Source organism: Spermophilus citellus, assembly GCF_964194105.1.
Source record: "Spermophilus citellus genome assembly, chromosome: 6".
In the NCBI taxonomy this organism is placed as follows: domain Eukaryota; kingdom Metazoa; phylum Chordata; class Mammalia; order Rodentia; family Sciuridae; genus Spermophilus; species Spermophilus citellus.
Genome location: NC_138187.1, coordinates 142,666,245 through 142,689,730, shown reverse-complemented (window position 1 = coordinate 142,689,730; position 23,486 = coordinate 142,666,245). Strand labels below are relative to the sequence as shown.

The following is a 23,486-nucleotide window of genomic DNA, read 5'->3' as shown; positions in this document are numbered from 1 at the left end:
TGATTTTAATTATTTCTTGCCTTCTACTTCTTTTGCTGTTGTTTTGCTCTTCTTTTTCTAGGATTTTGACATTAAAAAGCTCTTGACATATCATATTTCATAATTAGATTGAAGTGGGTTATGAACTCCCAATTTTTACCCCAAATGCAGATTGCAGAATCACATAGGTTACACATCCACAATTTTACATAATTCCCTATTAGTAACTGTTGTATTCTGCTACCTTTCCTATCCCCTACTAGTCATTTGATAATATTAATTCTGCCTATCCAAGAGCAAGGTAGATCTTTCCATCTTCTAAGGTCTTCTTTGATTTTTTTCTTAAGGGTTCTTAGTTTTCATTGTAGAGGTCTTTCACCTCTTCTGTTAAATCGATTTCCAGGGTTTTTTTTTTTTTTGAGGCTATTGTAAATGGGTTAGTTTTAATCAATAAGTGGGCCAAGGACCTGAATAGACACTTCTCAGAATATACAATCCATCAATCAAAAAATAAATGAAAAAATGTTCATCATCTCTAGCAATGAGAAATGCAAATCAAAACTACTCTAAGATTTCATCTCACTCCAGTCAGAATGGCAGCTATTATGAAGACAAACAACAATAAGTGTTGGTGAGGATGTGGGGGAAAACGCACACTCATATATTGTTGGTGGGACCACAAATTGGTGCAGCCAATATGGAAAGCAGTTTGGAGATTCCTTGGAAAACTGGAAATGGAACCACCATTTGATCCAGCTATCCCTCTCCTCAGTCTATACACAAAGGACTTAAAAACAGCATACTACAGGGACACAATCACATCAATGTTTATAGCAGCACAATTCACAATAGCTAAACTGTGGAACCAACATATATCCCTTCAGTAGATAAATGGATAAAAAATGTGACATATATATATACATATATATATATATATATATATATGTATATATATATACACACACACACACACACACACACACATATACATATATACACACATTGGAATATTACTCAGCCATAAAAGAGAATAATATTATGGCATGTGCAGGTAAATGGATGGAGTTGGAGAAGATAATGCTAAGTAAAGTTAGCCAACCCCAAAAAAACAAATGCCAAATGTTTTCTCTGATATAAGGAGGCTGATTCATAGTGGGGTTAACAATGATAGTGGAATGTGATGGTCATCATTATCCAAAGTACATGTATGAAGACACAAATGGTGTGAATATACTTTGTATACAACCAGAGATATGAAAAATTGTGCTCTATATGTATAATATGACTTAATATTATACATATGCATTCCACTGTCATATAGAACAAATTAGAATTAAAATCCTTTTTAAAAAACTGCATTCTTTTAAGACTTAGTGACTTTAATGTAAAATTTGTAACATTAAAAGGAAAGGATGGTTATGGATTTTGAATCAAGAGCTATCTTACTCTTCAACAAATATTTTCTTAAATAATTTTATGTAAGCAAAAAAAATTAACCTTCATATTGGAAGAAATAAAAATGTCACTTGGAGTTGTTTTCTACGTTTATATACAGAAATAAAAGTAACTTTGAGGGGGGCTGGGGATGTGGCTCAAGCGGTAGCGCGCTCGGGTTCGAACCTCAGCACCACATACCAACAAAGATGTTGTGTCCGCCGAGAACTAAAAATAAATATTAAAAACTCTCTCTCTCTCTCCTCTCTCTCACTCTCTCTTTAAAAAAAAAAGTAACTTTGAGGATTCTATTCAGGTAAAGAACATAAAAAGAAAAAAAAACCTACAGAGTTAGCTATATTATGAAAGCCTTTATCCAAAATAGGTACTTAGAGATTTTTAAGAGGGAAAGAACTGTGATCATAAGTGAGCATAAATAGGGTTGTACTGATAAATTTTCTTGAACAAATTGTACATTTTATAGAAGTTAAAACACAAAATGAGATTCCAGGGCTACCTCTTGAGGATTATATGAAATAAGAAAATTTAAATGTATTTGATTTGGTTATGAAGAACAGAAAAGGAACAGGTCATCACTAACTTGAGAGAAAACTGAACTCTGTTAATTGAACTCTGTTCTTCTGGAATTGAAGAACGACCTAAGCAGAGGGGTTTAGCCAACATGACCATGAAGCTTTGGCTAAGGAAAGAATGGCTAGGAGGCAACAGCAGACTCCATATCAAGGTCATGACCAATAGGCATTAGAACCCAAGAGTGTGAGAAAAAGAGAAGCCTAGACACATAGTGTTAGAGCACGTTGGAACAGCATTGCCAAAGTTCTCAGAAATACCAGTGTTTTAAAGGTAAAATCATGGAAGCCAAAGGAAACCATGTGACAAAAATAAATGTTTTGAATAATTCATTTGACAAATGCACATATAAAATGCAAACAGTGTGCCAGAGGCTATTGCAGATGCTAGGGACATAACAGTGTAAAAAAGACAAAAAAAATAAAGAAGCTAAAACAAACTAATATGAAAAAAATGACAAAACAAATACACAATGTAAACATGAGAGACCATGTGAAAAAGCTTTAAAAATAAAAGATAGATGTGAAGCAGAGTCTGAGAAAAAAAAATCGAACTTTTCCCTCCAACTTTATATATTCTCTACAAAGCTTAGTGTTGTAAGTAAGAAGCAGCTAATAATTTCTCTTTTTATTCTAGGTAGGAAAGTTTAATGGCAGTTTAAAAACTGTTGGAACATTCATAACCCCAGACTGAAAAAAGAAACAAGGGGGACCACTCATGAGACCCAGGAGATAATACAGTGATTCTGAGTTAAGCACAAACTGGAAGCACCACATCTGTTCCACATTGTCAAGTAACAAAGGACCATTCATTCATATCAATGACCACATTTTTCTTCATTTATTTTATGCCTGTGTGCCCAGAACCTAAAGTCTCAAAATTATTCTCCTTCAAGATGGCCAGTTGGTGCTGTCAATCAAGCTACTAGGTTTGTCTGTTTCCAAGAAAAAGAATTTAAAGAATTACTGGGGGAAAGGCTAGCATTGCATCAAGTTTTACATTTGATCTCTTTGGTCATTACATAGAAACATGGATGCTTCCTACAAAGTGCCCTGGTAGATAGAAGAAGAGGGAAACAGCAACCACCACAAGTTTCAAGATTCTTGCCAGTATGAACCAGAAACGGGGGGTCAGGGGGGAGCAGTGATTCTTAACCACAGATTTGACTTTCATTTTAACTTCTGTACTTCTGTACATGAGGAAGAATCTCTGAGGCTAATAATTCATCCCATTTAGCCAATTATCATAAAGCTATCTGGGTCTCAGGTTACTCTAAAATACCTCCTAGGAAGGCAACACTTCAAATGAGAGTTGTTTTCTTTTTTCCTCTTTCTTGTTTTTAAGCAGCAAACAAAAACACCCCAGTCATGAGGTGTCAAGACCTAAAACCTAATTTTTATAATGTTCAATTTATGCGATGCACTGTTTGGGTGATGAGAAGTAATATAAGTTGTGGTATAGAAACAAATTAAAATAGAGTTACGTTCACAGATTTCTTTGCACATCCAAAAATCACACCGAGTTGTTTCCTCATTTCCCATTATTGAATTGTGGGGAAAAAAATTAATGATAGAAGATGTCAGAGGAGGAACAAGTGAAGGCAAGGAACGTTAGAGAGGGAAAAATATCAAACTTGCTTCTGTGTGGTCCAAGGGAGCCTTTCCTTATTCTGTCAAGCATTGGGTTCTTCAACCTTCAATACAGGACCCCAGTATAAAGAGTACCCTTTGGGAGCGGCTGTCTACAGTGGGCAAGCCATCAGACAGTAAAAGAGGACACAACCTTGAGCTTATAAACTTGTTACATGGGAGCCTCTTTAGATTACTACCAATTTGAAAGCAATTTTGTTGTATAATTGCATGGTGTCTAAGAGCTATTGTGTCATTTCTTCAATCATTTTATTCTAAAATTAATGAAATTTCTTGAGGCCAAATCATAAGCAACAAGGAATAGATTGTGACAATATATTTCCCCATAGAAGTACTATTTACTAAGTTAACTGATTTGGAAATGGACTGAATACTATTTAGTTTTTTTTTTCTTTTTTCTTCCTTTTTTTTTGGATACCAGGATTGAACCCAAGGCCACTTAACCACTGATCCATGTCCCCAAGCCCTTTATTTTATTTTATTTTATTTTATTTTATTTTATTTTTTTGAAAGAGAGAGAGAGAGAGAGAGAGAGAGAGAGAGAGAGAGAGAGAGAGAGAATTTTTTAATATTTATTTTTTAGTTTTCAGCGGACACAACATCTTTGTTGGTATGTGGTGCTGAGGATCGAACCCGGGCCGCACGCATGCCAGGCGAGCACGCTACCGCTTGAGCCACATCCCCAGCCCCAAGCCCTTTATTTTAATTTTTAATTTTGAGACGTGGTCTCACTAAGTTGCTTAGGCTCTCACAAAGTTGCTGAGGCTGGCTTTGAACTTGCAATCCTCTTGCCTCAGCTTCCTGAGCAGCTGGGATTACAGGTGTGCACCACTGCGTCCAGCCAAATACTATTTAGTCTTTAACTAAAGTATGCAACATGCTTCCATTTCCTCCAACTACTTTCACAGGTCGTTAAAGTCCTCAAGATTAAGAAAAGGATGCAGATATCCTCATCAATTTCTACATTACTGATAAGTTTTAGAAGAGGGCAATAATTTCCTCAACAGTGTGCCTATTTGTAGATTTGATTCAAGTCTTGAAAATAAACTAGCTAACTCATAAGTATCTGTGAATTCTGCAGCTGTTATCTGGTGGGTTATAATGAATGATCCCCTCAGTACACCCAGTTAGCTAATACACAGTACACTTTTATTTTATTAACTTATTCATTGTGATGCTGGGGATTGAACCCAGGGCCTAATACTTGGTAGGCAAGTGTTCTATTACTAATCTACATTCCTAGAACTTGTTATTTTATTTTGAGACAGCTTCTCACTGAGTTGCTGAGGCTGGCCTCAAATGAAAACCTCCTGCCTGCCTCCTAAGGAGCCACCATGCCTGGTTCTGACCCACACTTTCAAATAATTTGTGCCTACCTGATATAGCAGCTTAGGGCAAATAATTAGTTTGAGGAAGTTTTTAAACTAGAGTTTATAGATAGGAACTTAGCTTAATTATAGAATTTTCGGAACCTGTTTATCATACCAGAATCTGATCATAATTACTATTATAATGATAAACCCAGCCACTACAAGATTCAAATTTCTCCAGTTGTGCAGTGATTCTTGAAATTCTCTTTAAGAAAAAGTAAGTGGATCGAAAAAAAATAAAAATTTTGTGAATGAGGTTGGCTTTAATGAAAATCATTTAAAGATTATGAGTATTTAGGTTGATATAGCATGATAATGGGAACACAGAAAATCCAGTGGGTGAAGGAAACTATTCATTCTTTGAAGGTTAAACATTCTAAAATGGTTTTGTTACACAAGGGCCATTGGATATGAAGAACTCTGTCTCTGTGTGTGTCTAAAGGACAGACAGATTATTGTTTGCTATTTCCTCATCAAAAACCATTTTGCTTTATTGTTGTAACATTACCATTATAGAGTTAGAGTTATCAAGTTACATAAAATCATGACATGTGTAATATCAAATAAATTGCCCAAAGAGATAAAAATTCATTGATAGATTTCATTCTTAAACTGGTTTATATTCTCTCTCTCTCTCTCTCTCTCTCTCTCTCTCTCTCTGTGTGTGTGTGTGTGTGTGTGTGTGTGTGTGTGTGTGTGAGTATTTTCACCCTGGGTCAGACATGAAGTGGGTGATGGGGTCACTGCTCAAATCTCTTCTACAATAAGAGATGGAAATATTGGCTGACAATTCAGTTGGTGCCTGAATACAACAGAAAATGTGGAGAGGAAGGTCAAAAAGGTAAGAGTTAATGACTAGAATTCCTTTTCTTCTATACAACTTTGGAGTATTTGGGGTAAAATAATCTCTTTCTGGTATCGCAAATACATCTTTTACTGAATTTTGTACTTTCCTGTTTGAAATATTCCTTCTGATTGTGTTCAATTTGAAGTATACAATCTCTTCAATCATTCGTTTAAAGGACAATAGTTTATTGGCATGGGCTACGAACCAACCCATTATAAGTAAGAATAACAATATTGCTACCAATATTCTTAGTACATATAGTATATTATACAATACATGGTATTCAGAGTATACTATCAGTAATTATGCCATCGATAGTAAATTACCATAAATAATAAATAAATAATAGAAATTATTAGTTTTATTAATCCAAAATTAGTTATTTGGTGATTCTATTTTTAAATTTTATAGTATCCACAAACTCAAAGGATTTCATCCTTATAGATCCTATTAGAACCCAAAAGTCTAGCAATTATTGATTATTTAACACCTTTAATGTCAACTTGACTAGTATATTGCTAATAATACAGTAGAAATATATTAGCCTAACAGTTTAAGAAGCACTTGCACAGTCATCTGAACCTTATGGTTAGATGTGCAGATAGTTCATTTAAATAAAAATCCAATCTCTTTATTTCACAAAGGAGGAAGGACTGGAGAGGTGAAATGATTTGCCAGTGTCACTTGGTTCATATGGGATAGAACCAAGACAAAACTTCAGACCCACACCATCTCCCTCCTCCTCAGCTACCTCAGGGACATTAGCCCATATTTCAAAAACACCAAGCTGAGGCAGTTTCAAAATTACATGCCAAATAAATACCAAAGCCAAAAGTAAAACCAACTTGTCACTATCTTCCTTTCTTTTTTATCTGTTATGGAAGTTTGAATAGATTGATGAAATACCATTCTCATACAAAAAGAAGGTGTTTTTCTCTAAATTTAATAATGAAACCATTTTTAGTCATTTGAAACATAAATATATGCTTTGGTCGCCAGATGTGTGAAAATGCAATTTGGAATCAAAGAGGGTCTGTCGTGTGGAGGGAGAACAGAAGAGGCCTAGTGTTTGTTTGAGAGTGTCAACATCTGGACAGAAGAGGCCTAGTGTTTGTTTGAGAGTGTCAACAATGAAATTCAGTAAAAGAGTTTCAGAAGGAGTAATGAACAGAGATAGTAGTAACACAAGGGAGAATGCTGTTCAAGAAAGTAAGTTAGAAAAATAGTTTCAATAAATTCAAGTCAAATAATTCAAAATGCCAAAAAAATATCAAATAAGAGTCACACCTTTGGACCTACAGTATTTAAAAACATCTGGCTGAAGATTTTATACTTTATTATAAATGAAATGTGGGAAAATTTTTTTACCCACTTTTGTGCAAAAGAGTAAAAAGATAAGACTTGTTCTCCACCAAGTGTGACACAGAGACAGATTACGATTGTACATAAAAAAAGAAAGTAAACTAAAACCTACTGATTTCAGTAGGGACAAAAAAAAAAGCAGTAGGAAATCAATATTTTTGAAAAAGTAAAAGCAATTATATCTATTATTTAAGATGAAAAATAAAAGCAAACATTTTATATATACCATATATAAAATATAATTCTAGTCTGAGGAATCTAGTTGAAGATGAGATAAATTCTTGCGCATTTAAAATATTAGCAATACAAATTCATATTTACTTGCTAAGAGGAAATCCTAACATATGTGCCAATACCAGGGAAGCTTTGATAAGGAGAATGGGTATAGGCAGATCACTCAAGATAATTTTATACAGAAACCAGGTAGCAATTATTTAGAGTTGAAGAGAAAGTGTTAGCTTTCTCTTATCAATTTCTCCAACAGAAAGATAAGTAACTGAGTCAGATGAAGTCATTTATACAGATATTTAGTCAAACCAGCAATGATGAATTCTTTTCATTTCCAAACATAAAATTATTTTAAATGTCTTCAAAGATGTATTTACCTACATACTATGGCTAAGACTACAGTTTAAATGACCAGGTGGCCAGCACCCACCAAGGCAGTATCTCACAACCTCCCCTAAAACGCCTGTGTTAGTTTTCCATTACTATAACAAACACCTAAGATAATTGGATTATAAAGAGAAAAGGCTTATTCTTGCTCACGGTTACCAGTTTCAGTACACCATTAGTTGGCCTTGTTGCTTTTGGGCCTATGATGAGACAGGACATCAAGTCAGGGAATATGTGGTGGAGCAAGCTGCTCACCTCCTGATGGTGGGAAACAAAAAGAGAGATGGAAGGAGTGAGGATTCCAACATTCCCTCAAGAGCCCGCCCCAAATGACTAAAGAAACTCTCACTAGATTCCACCCCTTAAAGGTTCCACCACCTCCCAACAGTGCCGAGGTCTAAGATTCATGCCTTTGATCTAAACCATAGCAGTTTCTATGTAGATCTCAAGTGAAGATGCCAAAAACCAAGACCTGTGATTAACAAGCAATCTACTGTCAGGTTCTCAGAGGAAATTCTGCTACCCTAATACCCATGGTGATGATTCGTGGTTTGCAAATTTAAAAAGAAGAAACCTAAGAGGAAATAGATTTTCATCTTTCCCTCAGCACCTGCCTCTGAGTACAGAAACCAGGGGACTGTTCGTTGAGGCCACGAGGGCACTGTTCCTCCTGTACTCCCATCAATCACCTCTCTTTACAGACACAGATATGGATAGCAACCTCCTCCTACATACCCTCCTGACCTCAAAATACGAAAGAAATTGACAGGGTGGTAGGGAGGCTTTGCGTTCTGGGAAGCAGAGTATCTTGGAGGAGGATGTGGAGGAGGCAAACAGAGTCTCCTATCAGTGCTGGGGAGAGTTATGGCATTCCATGCATTCAACCGCTTCAGAAAGACAGCAGATCAGGAAACAGGGTTGGACAACCCCCTCCATATGCCAAAATCTTATTTGGTGAATACCTTCAGGGTGCTGAAAAGTGGGGCTGGAACTAATACACATTCCCTAGAGCTGGAGCTCTAGGAAAGGAGATTCTCATTCACAAACAGAATAAGAATAAGCCATCCTCCGTTCATAAACTCAAAGTCTGAAGCATCAGATTATCTTGTTGACTTTCTGACCTCACTTCCTGAGACTCTTTTTCACACAGCTTATTCTTCTGAACCTGTTTGTCTGGGAGGGGTTTATCTGAGAAACAACCCCTATGCCAAAGCCATGAGTTCAAGTTGATATGACAGTTCATGTGGTCCCTCCCAATCTAAGTAGTATTAGGCCATGTTAGCAGAGGTATTTAGGATGAGAGAAGGGATAGATCTACTAGGTTGTGGACTTGCTGAAGCAGAAGAATCACTACAATTCTGGATTCTAGGCCATGCAAAGAAGATGTTGTCCTTCGGGTCTTCCCAAGGCCCTCTTTTCTCAGTACACCACTCCTTTGGACCATCCCATCTGTGTCACCATATGTGGTTATAAAGGGAAGGCCCTATAAAAAGCCACCAAGTCAAGCAAAGGAATCCATGGGGAATGAAGGGATGCAATACAGGTCTCTAGTTATTTGTCCCAGATTTTTTTTTTTTTTTGGAGGGGCACTACTGGGAATTGAACCCAGAAGCACTGAGCTACACCTCCAGCCTTTTTTATTTTTAATTTTGAAACAAGGTCTTGTTAAAATGCCCAGGCTGGACTCTGACTATTGCTCCTCCTGCCTCAGCATCCTGAGTTGCTGGCATTACAATCATGTGCCCTCACATCTGGCTCTACCTCTGTTTTGGGGGCGGGGATAGTGGGGGTTAAACACAGAGGTGCTTCACTACTGAGCCACATCTCCAGCCTTTTTTATTTTATATTTTGAGACAGGATCTCACTAAGTTGCTTAGGGCCTTCCTATATTGCTGAGGCTGGCCTTGAACTTGTGATCCTCCTGCCTCAGCCTTCTGAGAAACAGGCATGTGCCACTGCACCCAGGTTTACCTCCATTTTAAAAGAAGGACAAGGAAGATCTGGCTGCTGGAGGTGCAGTGGCTGTTAACACTGCTTCACAAGAGGTGAAGCAGAAACTCTTCCTCACCATGGAATTCCACCAAACCATGGAATTCGCCAAGCTTGTATCCAACTGGGATGAGCCTGTGTGTGTATCAAGATGGCGGGAGACCTTTGTGCTGAACACCTAATTAAGGTGGATGACAACAAGAAACCGAACAGGCTCTGTAAAGCTCACCAAGAGGAAGAACCTGGCGAAATTGTTAGTTGCAGGTATATAGTGGTTAGGAACTACAGTGAAGAATCTCAGACCAAGGATCTCATCATAGAGCACTTCGAATGAAAGACATGAACAAATTAAAAAATTGGCTCACATTAGAAAAATAAAATTGTTCAAGCAGTTTTGAGTTGGATTTTCTGCCACTCAAAGTCAAAAACATCATAACCAAAAACATCATGTGTTCTCTACTAGATATCTGACTGTGTCGAGGACTGCCATCAAACTATCCACGTTTACTACACAGGCCACTAAAGAGTCAGGCCTCTCATTTAGTCTTCTAAGAAAGGTATCCTAACTAGGGATATATGACCAGTGGAGTTTCTTCTGTCTGAAGCAACTTGCATATAATAAATATAGTACAGCTACTCAGAGTGGGTGTTGAGACCCAGCTTCAACACTCAGTAGCTGTATGAACCTGAGCAAAGGACTTAAGTTATCTGGCCTCATTTTCTTCACCTGCCAATGAAGAGAATCACGGTACTTACCTCAGAGGGTTATTGTCAGGATCAAATGAAGTGATGCATATGCATTAGGATCTATGTGGCAAACAGAATAAATAATTAAAACAGTGGCTTCAATAAAAGATAATTTTTTTACTCACACATTCAAGGATTCAAAGATTTAGGAGACCCAGGCTGCTTCTACCTTGTTGCCTCATCCCCAGGGTTACTGCATGGTACACAAAGAGCCCTCAAGCTCCACCATTCAATCCCCATCTGTGCAGGAGGACAGAAAGCATGTTGAGATTCTTTCTGAGGTTTTGTTGTTTTGTTTTGTTTTTGCACAGTACAGGGGATTGAACCCAGGGGTGCTCTACCATTGTACTACCTCAGCCCATTTTTTACTTTGAGACAGGATCTCTCTAAATTGCCCAGGCTGACCTCAAACTTGTGATCCTACTGCCTCAGTCACCTAAGTAGCTGGGATTACAGGCATGCACCACCACACCCAGCTCATGCTATGACTCTTTAAGAATACCTCTTGAAAGTCATACAGACCACATCGGCAGGTGTGTCCAACTGCAAATCAAGAGATTTGTTACGAAGAAGAAGAGAAATTATTCAACTCTGCCATACCCTGTGAAGTATGAGCACTGTGACATGGAACAGGGTTAACATCATAAAACAGAAGTTATTCCTATTTAAAAAAAAAAAAAAACCTCCACTTCTCTTAATCTAATGAAAGGTCCTCTCCCTGCCACCCAACACCCCATCCCCAGCTTCTGTCAAAATCTTATCTTCATGTCAGGCAAGGTGGTGCACACCTGTAATCTCAGTAGTTTGGGAGGCTGAGGCAGAAGGATTGTGAGTTCAAAGCCATCCTCAACAAAAAGTGAGGTGCTAAGCAACTCAGTGAGACCCAGTCTCTAAAAAAAATACAAAATAAGGCTGGGGATATGGCTCAGTGGTTGAGTGCCCCTGAGTTCAATCCTCAGAACCAAAAACATAAATTAAATAAAATAAATCCCACCTTGTCTTTTAGGCCTAAAGCCCATTTAAACTAACAGATGCATCTATATAGACACACATTCAGACATTCAGAAATAAAAGATACAATTCCCACTCTAAGGAATCTAAGGAATCTCACTATTAAGTAAAAGCTATTACTACCATCACTGTAATATGAAGCTGTACCTGGTCTATATAGAAAGTGCTCAATGAGCCAAGCATGGTGGCATTCACCTGTAATCCCAGCAACTCAGGAGCCTGAGGCAAAAGGATGGCAAGTTGGAGGCCAGCCTCAGCAATTTAGTGAGGCCATAAGAAACTTAGTCACACACTGTCTCAAAATAAAAATAAAAAGGGCTGGGGATGTGGCTCAGTGGTAAAGTACTTCTGGGTCTAATCTCAAGTAACAACAACAACAACAAAAAGTGCTCAGTGAATCCTTACAATAATTATTTTCTGTGTAGTAGCCCTATTTCCATGTTTCTGACAACTGCATTTAGCTCTCATTTTGTGTGTTATAAGAAAGAACACTGTATATTAGGATTTCTTACTAAACTTCACATTTCAATCACAAGTCTTATAGATTACAGCACTCCAAGAAGTTATTGTCTAGAGTATGATTTATGAATGTTACTAAATGAAAAAATGTTTCTCAAACCTACTCTATTAACTAGGAATACCCAAATCATGTCTTGTCAAGTAGTTGAAGTTCCAATATATCATAAGGATCTTATGACGAAGAAAAGTCTAGAAAATCCATTAAACGTCTTTAAACAAATGCATTCATCTTCCAAAGAGAAATAAGTGACTAACACTGTGCTCATGTGGCTTGGAAATCTAAAAATAGGTTTTTCATAAAAGGTCAGATCTCTAAAACATGAAATAAAAGAGTTGGTTAGGAGATATTTTAGGTATGCTGTTTTATCCACTGTTATTTGGCAATTCGAGTTAAGATTTGGTTGAATGGGTTTGCAGTCAATTCATTGGTTTTATCATGAGAAGTTTAAAGATAAATTCACATTTTCAGTAAATATATTCTCTGGGTTTGCTAGAATTATGGTTCTTCCAGCAAAGAAAGAAAACTTCGATGCTTGGTGCTGGCAGAGGAGAATATAATTCACTCCCATATCTCTTCAGATGCAATTTTCTGACTAGGAAGACCAACTCAATTATAGAATATCTGATCATGTGGAGGGACAGTTCAGTCATAAGTTATCAGAAATTTTTATCATCTCTTTCCACCAAAAAGAACCCGCGAAGTCAAATACTAAAATTGAACAATCTGGGGGATACGTGGCCTGCTTCAGGAGATGTGATATTACCTACACCATCCCTGGCTAGAAAATTCTGATTAGTCAAAGCCTGAAAATCTAAAAATTTTAGTTACAAATATTTATTAAAAATTGTATCCAAGCACCTAAAGCTTCTGTGGTTACATAGATTCCTGAGTACATAACCTTGCATTATGGTGTCTCTAATCAAAACAGTACATCGAATGCTCTTGCTCCATCCCTCACATTCTGTTCCTCATTTGTTATCTCAGCCTGTCAAAATGGAGTCTCACTGTAACTTGTAAGGAAGAACAATACCAGAATACTGACATTTCACAAAGAACAGCCCAGAAGTGACTGAATTTATAAAGCCAGCCCCTATAAACTAGATAGGTTTTCAGGCCCCATATTAAGAAAGAAATTTTTTAAATGGACAAAATACTCTGAATGCATTACTGTTGGTGGTGATGCTTTTGTTCAATAATAAGAGCAAGCCAAATTCAAAAGGCTCAAAGAAAAAAATAAAAATAGAAAACAAAGGAAAAAAGCACGTATAGAATCAGTGTTGACTTCAGCCAGGATTTCACCCGCAAAGCTGCGCTGCCTTGTATGTGTTTCTTGATTCTCTGAGCTCTGCTCTCTGCCTGGGCAGGCTTTGTTCTCTGTCTGGCTTCTTTCAGATAGGAAGATCTGTAGCAGCTCCAGACCTCACATTCCCAAGACAAGAGAATGAATGGGAGCATCGCTCCTTGTTGCTCTTTCAAAGACGAGTGGAGCTATTTTTCCAGAATCTTCATCTGCTCATTTTATCCACTTAGGGGGAGAGGGAGTCCCAGGCTCCCTCTTAAATCAATCACTACAGGCAAAGAGTAAGAGCTTTGCTGATTGGCAATAGGGCCTTTCGCCCGGACCTGAGGGTGACATCAATCCCACCCATTCCACCCTTCAAAATGTTTAAGAATGTTAAACAAGTTCCTCAAGAGAAATTGCTAGAAGCTACAGAAAAGGGGAAGGCAGGTGGAGGGGAGTCAAGGAAGAAATCTGAGAAGGCAAACAACAGGTGTCCACTACAATTTCTCAGGATTGCTTATTAAATTACGTAGAGCTATCCTAACTAGTCTAAGCAGAAAATGGAACTGCATTATAAGAGTCTAAAAAATATTTAAGTTTAAAGTCATTAATGCTACCAGACTTCTGGAAGGCTCTAGACCAGGGGTACAAAGTCATTGGAATTTTCCCTCCAACTTTTATTTCTCCTCTTCCATGTAGATATGGTTCCTTCTCTCTGTGTGTGGACTGTCTTCCTTTGTTCTTAAATCAGCATAGGAGAGCAAGACTTCCAATGACTCCTGATGAGATACTGGTATCATTCTTGGAGAAAATAAATGTCATTATTTGAGACTCAGTTTAAAAATTCTAGGATAGAAATTCTAATTGAGTTTGGATCCCATGACTCTCCCTGGTAATGGAGTAGAATTAAATTTTCAGAGATGACTCCCAAGAGTCCAAGGTCTGTGATTTTTACAGACACTGGCAGCATGGGGTAGTTCCCAGGAAAAGGATGGCTGAGAAGACCATGCAGAGAGTGACTAGTGCATACCCAACCCAACATGTTCACATTGGCCACATGGGACATTTGGAGTATAAACTTTGCTCTAAATTTGAAAATGTATGTAAAAAGAAGCAAACTGTCAACTTTCTGACTTCAAACAAAAGAACCCTCCTACTCCTTTCCCAGTGTTTGACTGAAACCCTTCTGGCATCTGTACTCCAGAAACACTTCGTGCCAATGCCTGTTATCACACCTCAGTGTGTTGCCAGTTATTTTCCTGATGTTCCCTGAGATTCTAGTCTTCTTTTGGAGCTAGAAATGTATTTTCTTCTTTATGCGACTACACTAGTACTTATCTTGGAGCTAAAAAGGCAATCATATTTATTTAGTGAATAAGTTGATGAACGAGTGTTAAATTACCTATTCCTTCATTTATTAGACATTTGCTTTCTTTGTTTTAAGAACTATCTGAGAAATTATGGAAAATATTTAATATGAAAGAATTTGATTCTCCCCTTATGACTTGTGTTCAAGTAAAAAGATGTTCATGGTGTACCTAAATGGAAAAAAAAAAAGTAATGCTTTAATAGATGTTTTCTTATTCCTATATCAAAGTATTTAGTTGACTGTTATTAATTTTTTTTTCTCACGAACAAACTATAAAAATGAGCTCCATACCATGTACTTGGAATATAGTATGCTTTTACTAAATATTTGCTAATGAATAGAATATGAAAAACATTAAAATGTTCATTTACACATTATAAAAAAAAATGCTTCCCAACATTTCTTAAAGGACAACACAGCTTAAAAGTTAAATTTTTTGGTCTGGACCATTGGGTATTTGCTTCAAGAAACCACCCCAGGCAGTCTGGTCGAGCTCCCACACGGTTTCTCCTCAGACCCTTCTCCTGTCCACTCTGCTGGTCTGATGGAGTTCCGCCCTGGAGTGACATCTCAATAAAGCCTCCTTCAGTGGCCTTTTTAAATCTGCCTCCTTTGGTTGCTGCCCACCTCGCCTGAACTCACACGGAATAGCATTTTCCACATTTATTTCATTTAAATAAATTGAAAAGAATTATATTTCTCCCCAAATTTAAACATAATTCAGGCTTAAGCTTTTAATAGAAGGCTTTTATTCTAAGGGACAGATGAGCAAGTGAAGGAGAGGGTTAATATCAGTGACTGTTTTAAAAAAAATAAATTGACAACACTCCAAAAACTAGCCAAAAAGCTGCCATAACCACCTACCTTGTGCTGTTTTCCAAGAACAGGTTCTAAGTCTGTTCTATAACCCTAATCTTGTTGCAACTATAAAAACTTAACCTAGGGCTGTGGTTGTGGCTCAGTGGTAGCTCACCTACCATGCGTGTGGCACTGGGTTGGATCCTCAGCACCATATAAAAATAAAGATCTTATATCCACCTATAACTAAAAAAATAAATATTTTTAAAAAATAAAAAAATAAAGGGACTTTGTCTCTTAAAAAAAAAAACCCAAAACCAGAAAAAGAAAAAAGAAAAGAAACCACCCCAGGTATGAAGTGATTGGAAGTCTGCGGCTCTGACAATTCCAGGTGAGGGCTACAGGGATCATTATCTTAGCACATATTCATGTGATAATTAATAAGAAGAATTAATTAATAATATGTGGTCCCAATTTTTCATCTTATGTGTCTCAATACCTTTTAGACTGAGGTTTATAGAGGACTTTTCTTTTTAAAATTATCTTTCAGGTAAGTCACGATTAGTTTTTCTGGCTACACCAATATTTCTTGATACTAAGGATCCTGATTCCCAGCAAATTGTGGGGGAAACTGACTTGAAACAATGTTGCCAAGTTTCCTCAGCTCCCAACCTATCAACTCTTAGAGATTTGGATTTCTAAAAGATTAAATAATATGCGTTTTTCTGGGTTCCATCTTTTTGTTTCCCATTTTTAGGATCTATCCCAGCTAAAAGCATCCCATTTCCTGATGGGAAGAGAGATTGTAGATTCTGCAAGTAGCACATGCCTATAATCCCAGCAACTTGGGAGACTGAGTCAGGAAGACCAAAATTTCAAGGCCAGATTCAGCAACTTAGCCAGACCCTCAGCAGCTTAGCCAGACTCTGTCTCAAACTATAAAATAAAAAGGACTGGGAATGTAGCTCAGAGATAAGGCACCCCTGGGTTCAATTCCCAGTATCAAAAACAACACAAAACCATTCAGTGACCCCTACAAAGACAAGAATCGTGTATCCTTTTACCAACAAAACTTGCCTTCCTGATGATCCACAAGGAGCCAAAATTTTAGTTCATTCCCATCCCTCCCTCTATGTGTCTATTAGCTTTCTGCACTCAAAGGTCCCTTTTTTCCCTCTTCTCTCCTGTCCTGTGTGACCTACTGTGGTTTCTGACATGACCACCTACAGTCACCCATCCCAAAGTCCTGCAGCCATCCTCAGTGAAGGATAGATCACTCCCAGTCCTGCCTCAATCTCTCTGGAAACCAGTATCAAATTCTTACCACTTTACTGTATCAGCTATCACAAATTTGGCCTTTCTCCTATATTCTTGCTGCTCTCTTACCTTGTCTTGATAGAGTCCTTCTCAAAATCTCTCCATGTTCATTCCACCTCTCATCAATTCCCATTACTTTAGCAAAAAAATTATCTTAAAAATATAAATATGGCAGGGTTTCATGGTGCAGGCCTGTAATCCCAGTGACTCAGGAGATTGAAGCAGGAGGATCCCAAATTCAAGGTCATCCTGACCACAAATTTAATACCAGACTGGGCAACTTAGCAAAAAAATTCCAAGTTTAGCAGTAGTCATAAGGATGCACTGGAGAGGAGAAATGCTAAGACTTCTCTTTCTGAATATTAAGAAAAGAATCTGCAACATTAAATCCAATGAAACATATTTGGGTTTTTTCCATATTTTTATTGATGCATTATAATTAAACATAATATTGGGATTCACTGTTACATTATTTGTACATGTACATTCACTGTACATTATTTGTATTATTGTACACAATATAACAATATAATTTGGCCAATATCATTCTCTAGTATTTTCCCTTTCCCTTTCTTCCTCTCTTCCCGTGGTCCCTTTTCTACTGATCTCCCTTCAATTTTCATGAGATTCTTCACCATCTTTCTTTTCCTTTTTCCTCTCTAGCTTCTACATATGAGAGAAAACCTATTACCCTGGACCTTCTAAGCTTAACTTATTTCACTTAACAGTCTCAAGTTCCATTCATTTTCCTACAAATTACATAATTTCATTCTTTACAAATAAATAAAACTCCACTGTATTTGTTTTAGTCAGCCTTTTTGCTACTGTGACTAAAGGATCTGACCAGAACAGTTTTAAAGAAGTAAAATTTGGGGGCTCACAGTTTTAGAGGTCTTAGTCCATGGAAGGCCAGCTCCATTCCTGGAGGCTCCAGGTGAGTCAGGATATCATAGATTGTGGCAGAGGAAAGCAGCTCACATGGTGACCAGAAAGCAGACACAGAAAGACTCCTCTTGCCCTATTCAAATATATAGTATACTCCATAGCCACGCCCTCAGTGAACCACTATATACCCCATGGCCACACCCCACCAGCCTCCAGCCACCACTCCAGAGTTAATCCCATCAAGAATCAATTCTAATTAATTAGCTGATTAGGTTAAGGCTATAACCCAATCATTTCTTCTCCAACCTTCCTACCCTGTCTCACACATGAACTTTCAGGGGACACCTCATATCCAAACCATCACACTGTATATATAGCGTATTTTATTTATGCATTCATCCACTGATGGACACCTAAGCTGATTCCATAGTTTGGTTATCATTAATTGTGCTGTTATAAACATGGGTATGCATGCATTAACATAGTATGCTGACTTTTATTCTTTAGGGTAAATACTGACAAGTGGTATAGTTGGGTTATATGGTGGTTCCATGCATAATCTTTTGAGAAACATCCATACTGATTTACATAGTGGTTGTACTAATTTATAATCCCTTCAACAGTGTGAAAGTATTCCTTTTTTTCCCACATCTTCTTCAGCATTTATTTATTTATTCATTTATATTTTTTTTTGGAGTTTATATACAATACAAACTCTTTATTTAACAAATGCAGGTCATCCTGTGGGCCAAGTAGTACAGATCCAGGACCCAGCAGCAAGTTCAGCGCAGCCTCCGAGCCTCTCGCTCCAATTCCAATAAAGTTAGCACATCGCCCTCACGGAAGGGGCCTTTCACGTTGCGGATGATGGAGCGGCTTGTGTCGTCCATGAATTCCACGCGCACCTGCGTGCACTGTCCCTGCGAGCCGGTCCTACCCAGCACCTTGGTGACCCTGCCCAGCTTGATGGGCTGCACACGGCTCGTGTCCATGATGGCGGCGCCGCGGCTGTCGGTGGAGAGAGCTTCAGCATTTATTATTGCTTTTATTATTAATAACTGCCATTCTGGCTGGAGTGAGATGAAATCTGTGTAGTTTTGATTTGCATTTCCCTCATTGCTAAAGATGTTGAACATTTTTTCACATATTTATTGACCATTTGTATTCCAATGAAATATTTGAAAAGATCTACATTTGAGTTTCAAAATATACACTTCATACATTTATTGGACATAGAACTAAATTAATGGTTCATAAGAAATAGATCTATGATTGTTAAACAGAAGATTAATGTAAGCTTTAGTGTTAGTTGCTAAAAACAAATGTCCTATTCTGCTGTGTTACCAGAAAATTGATATCCAGAATAGGACAGGGGGGTTTTAGCTCAGTGGTGGAGCACTCACCTAGCAGGTGTGAGGCCCTGGATTTGATAGCCAGCACTATGGGGGGAAAATAGTAGTAATAATAATAATGACAACAACAAAAACTGAGTAAAATAGGTACCAGACTAACATACTATTTATGTGACTCCAGAAGTGTGTCCACTTCAATCATCAAAAAAGGACATTCTTGATAAGATAAAGGGGTTAAAACGGAACAAATAGGATCATGGTTACTGGCCTGAGAAAACCTATGTAAGGTTTATTCTGAGGAAACTGGAAATTTAACAGTAATTTGAGGAGGAAAATAGTTAAATTCCAGAGTAGAATGAGGATCAGTTGTGGCACTAAACAGAGTTGTGGACATTTTTCCCAAAATTAAATATCATTGTAAAATACTAAACTCAATGCTCCAAATGTTTAAGCAATAGCTGACAGACTGTTTGAAGTGTCACCCTGAATTGCTACACTTGGAAACAGATTTGCCTAAAGGGTTTGAGGTCTCTAAAAAATGTTTGAGTTTATAATTTTTATTATTTATTTTTTTATAGTGCTATGGTTTGAACCAAGAAACTCATATATGATAGGCAAGTGCCCTACCACTGAGCCACTTCCCCAATCCAAGTTTATAATTTTATAAATAAACAAACGCATTTATTTTTTATAAACTTTTAGCAAATTCAGAATGAAAAGGGAAATACAAGTAATGTCCTTTATTAAAAGAGAAAGTTTATTTATTATAGATCATTCAGTCCAAATATACTGTATTATGTTTATTTCTTCTGAATTCCTCAATATGAAGTTCTCCCTGTTTTATAAATATGGTGAATGATGGCAGTATTGATAGCATTTTTTAATCTACTATTTTCATTATTTTTAATCTAATTTTCACTCATGGGAATTTTCAGTTTCTTTTTATTCTTACAAATGATGGGACTTACAAATAATTTTTCTGCTTTCTAAATAACTTATCAGTGTCAAATTATTAAATTTGTTGTAATGAAATATTAAAGATTCATCATTCAAAGCTCTTTAATATTTCTCATATTTTACATTAGGTTTAAGGAAGAAACATCTATGAAAAATAATTTTTGGAAATAAAACATTTTTTAACTCCAAACTCAGAACTATATTGTGTTTTCAAAAAATTATGTAAGGGAGCTGAGCATGGTAGCACATACCTGTAATCCCAGTGACTTGGGAGGCTGAGGCAGGGGAATCACACGTTTCAAGCCAGCCTTAACAAATCAGTGAAGTCTAAACATCTTAGTGAGACCCTGTCTCAAAATAGAAAATAAAGGGCTGGGGATATAGTTTGGTTGGTAGAGTGCTTGCCTTGCATGCACAGGCCCTGGGTTCAATCCCCAGCACCACACATATACACACACACACACACATAGAAAACAAATAGGGCTGAGGATGTGGCTCAATGGTAAAGTATTCTGGGTTCAATCCCCAGTATTCACACCCCAAAAATCATATAAAGAAAAAAATCCTAGAAGCTGTTAGATGTTAAATTTTAATTTTTAAATCACTTTGTATTTTTTACAAAAAAAAAATCAAAACTTATAGACCATCTCATGAACATAATTTTTCCAACCTCTTTTTTTCTATACATTTGCCTAATTTAATGCTTATGTGATTTGTCATCTCTTGAAAAACGAAGAATTTGACTATATAACAAATGCCTGTGTATTAGTCATCAGTTTATATACATGATAAAAATCAATCCTATTATTTACTACGCTGTTAATTAAAGTCTTTTACCAGGTAGTATGTCTGCATTTAGAAAATAAGGTGCTATCACTTGGTAGCATCTAGACTATGACATAACATGTAAAACATAGGACTGTATGTTTAATTAACACTGGCATATAATTTATAGGAAATGCCTATTGATATAATTTTGATATGATTTCATTACAATGCAGTAAATCCTGCTAGAACATGAAGAGATTTTTTTCATTGGTTTTGAACAATTGTGGTTGGTTTCTTTTCTTTTTCTTTTTTTTTAAACAGGCACATTCTGTTCTGGTCATATTTATATTTAGGGAGATTTTCTTTTACTGCAGCTCTTCAAAGATTAATTTTATTTATTTTGTTTCATTTGCCAATGACGCATAGTTTAGAGGAGGGTCACACTCTGCTGTTCTAAAGTAGGAGTGGCTTCTTGAACCCAGGGATTGCAACACAATGTCCAATAGAAACAAAAGCAATTAATATTTTTATATCAAATCTTAAACATATCAAATAGGCTTGAGAAAGTTTTTCCTCTTGCATTAAAAAGGAAAGCAGGAGAATTTTTTTTTTTTGTGTGTGTGTGTGTGTGTGTGCGTTACTGGGAATTAAACCCAAGGCCTCATGCATGGTAGGCATATGCTCTACTACTGAACTACATCCCCAGACCAGAATCTCTTACTACGATAAACTCTGCTGCTAAAGAAAGAAGCTGATAGATTATTAAACATCAATAAAATGATCCCCGTAGTTTAACACTGATGAGAGTTGCTCTCATCCCTCAACTTCTCAGTTATTTTTATTTACTGTTAGATTTGCATATTTTTAACTTGAATTCTTATTGTCACTCACTTACAGATGGTGAGTCGTAGCTTGTTTGTTTCTTTTTTATTTGTTCTAATTAATTATACATGATCGTAGAATGCATTTTGATACATCATACATAAATGGAGTATAACTTATCCTTCTTCTGGATATACATGATGTAGAGTTTCACAGGTCATGTAATCGTAAATGCACATAGGGTAACTGTCCTGTTCCTAACTCATTTTTTATAAAGCTTTTATTTCTTGTAAACGGTGATTTTTTTCTACCAAAAAATATGTAAAAGTCATTTTTAGAATATGTCTATCTAGTTAATAGCCTGGCTTAGAGTTATATTCTAGAAATTAAAGAAGCATAAAAATAATAAAAGTTCTTTACCTGTTGAATAGATCAGCTATTATGGAGGCCAGTTGGAAAGGAATCCACTCTACTGTGTGGTTGGTATCAGCAAATATTTGAAAGGCTACCAGTCAGGGGTGGCATGGTCTGAAACACAGACATCTTAATAGACACTGACAAAATGAGAGTGAGATGCTAACAGGTACAAATCCAAAGTAGTAATCACAAAAGAGTTTTAGGAACATTAGAATTGAAAAGTAGAAATTATTGAACCTGTTTTAGCATCCCAGATAATGATTTCAGTCTAACTAAGAGAATAAAAACTCTACAGAGTACCAGAGCTTGATTAAAAATTTCTTTGAAATATTCAATTTCAGGCTGGGATTGTGGCTCAGCGGTAGAGCACTCGCCTAGCATGTTCGAGGCTCTGGGTTCTGTCCTCAGCACCACATAAAAATAAATAAATAAAATAAAGATATTGTGTCCAACTAAAAAATAAACATTTTTTAAAAATTCAATTTCCTTTACTTATTCTCTAATCACCAGATTTCTAAATGATATTTAGTTCCAAAGTAGAAAATTCCAGAAAGAGTCTATTATAAATTAATAAATTGTGAATTTGTTCAGCACAAAACAATCAAGTTTCTGAAACTTGAAATCTAGATTGGGAACTCAAAGGCACCCATTTATGATACTTGAGCCAGACTATCAACCCTCCTTCCACCTTGCTACACTCAGTTGCATTTCTAAGTGTGCTATAAATTCATGTTGAGGCCTAATTCCTTAATGCAGCTGTGTTGAGAGGTGGGTCCTGCAGGGAGGTGTTTGGGTCATGGGAGCAGAGTCCTCATGAGCATATGAGTGTCATCTCCCAGGAGCAAGTTGTCACTCTCAGGGGAATGGATTGGTTACCGAATAGAGAGTTGTTAGAAAGCAAGATTACCCCACATGTTTTGCATCTTCCATACACTCTCTCTCTCTCTCTCTCTCTCTCTCTCACACACACACACACACACATACACACATGCTTCTGCTTTCTCTCATGAGCTGAAGCCACACAGAGTCCACACAAGAAACTGAGCAAATGCCCAACACCATGATCTTGGACTTTCCAGCTTCCACATCTTTAAGCCAAATTAAATTTGTTTTATTTACATATAACTGAGTCTCAGGCACTCTATTATAGCAACAAAAAATAGTCTAATACAAAAATACATGCCAATTGACCATCAAATACATATACAGACCTCACAAAGTGTGCTCTCATAAATAGCACCTGTAAAAAAAAATATAATTTAAACCTATGTTAGTAGGCCTGGAGACTTCGTTTTTGATGATAGACACCCATTACGTAGAAACTTAAAATATTAAAAAGTTCCATTTATGAAACAAATATGTAAAATTCTTAAAAGAGCCATGTAGCACACCTATAATCCCAGTT

At 36.8% G+C, this 23,486-nt stretch overlaps 2 protein-coding genes across 2 annotated transcripts in view; one reads left to right on the top strand and one right to left on the bottom strand.

Moving 5' to 3' along the window:
* The window catches only part of RO60 (Ro60, Y RNA binding protein), a 301,212-nt gene that overhangs the window by 59,875 nt on the left and 217,851 nt on the right, over nt 1–23,486 (top strand). The gene's annotated exons all lie outside the window — the stretch shown is intronic.
* Nucleotides 18,463–18,792, bottom strand: LOC308651731 (small ribosomal subunit protein eS28-like). Its single transcript, XM_081299164.1, has one exon. It carries the CDS (start codon nt 18,755–18,757, stop codon nt 18,548–18,550), a length of 210 nt encoding a protein of 69 aa, XP_081155290.1. The 5' UTR covers nt 18,758–18,792; the 3' UTR covers nt 18,463–18,547.

Coding starts and splice junctions, on each gene's coding strand:
- LOC308651731 (XM_081299164.1), bottom strand. CDS start 18,757: ATGGACACGAGCCGTGTGCAGCCCATCAAGCTGGGCAGGGTCACCAAG.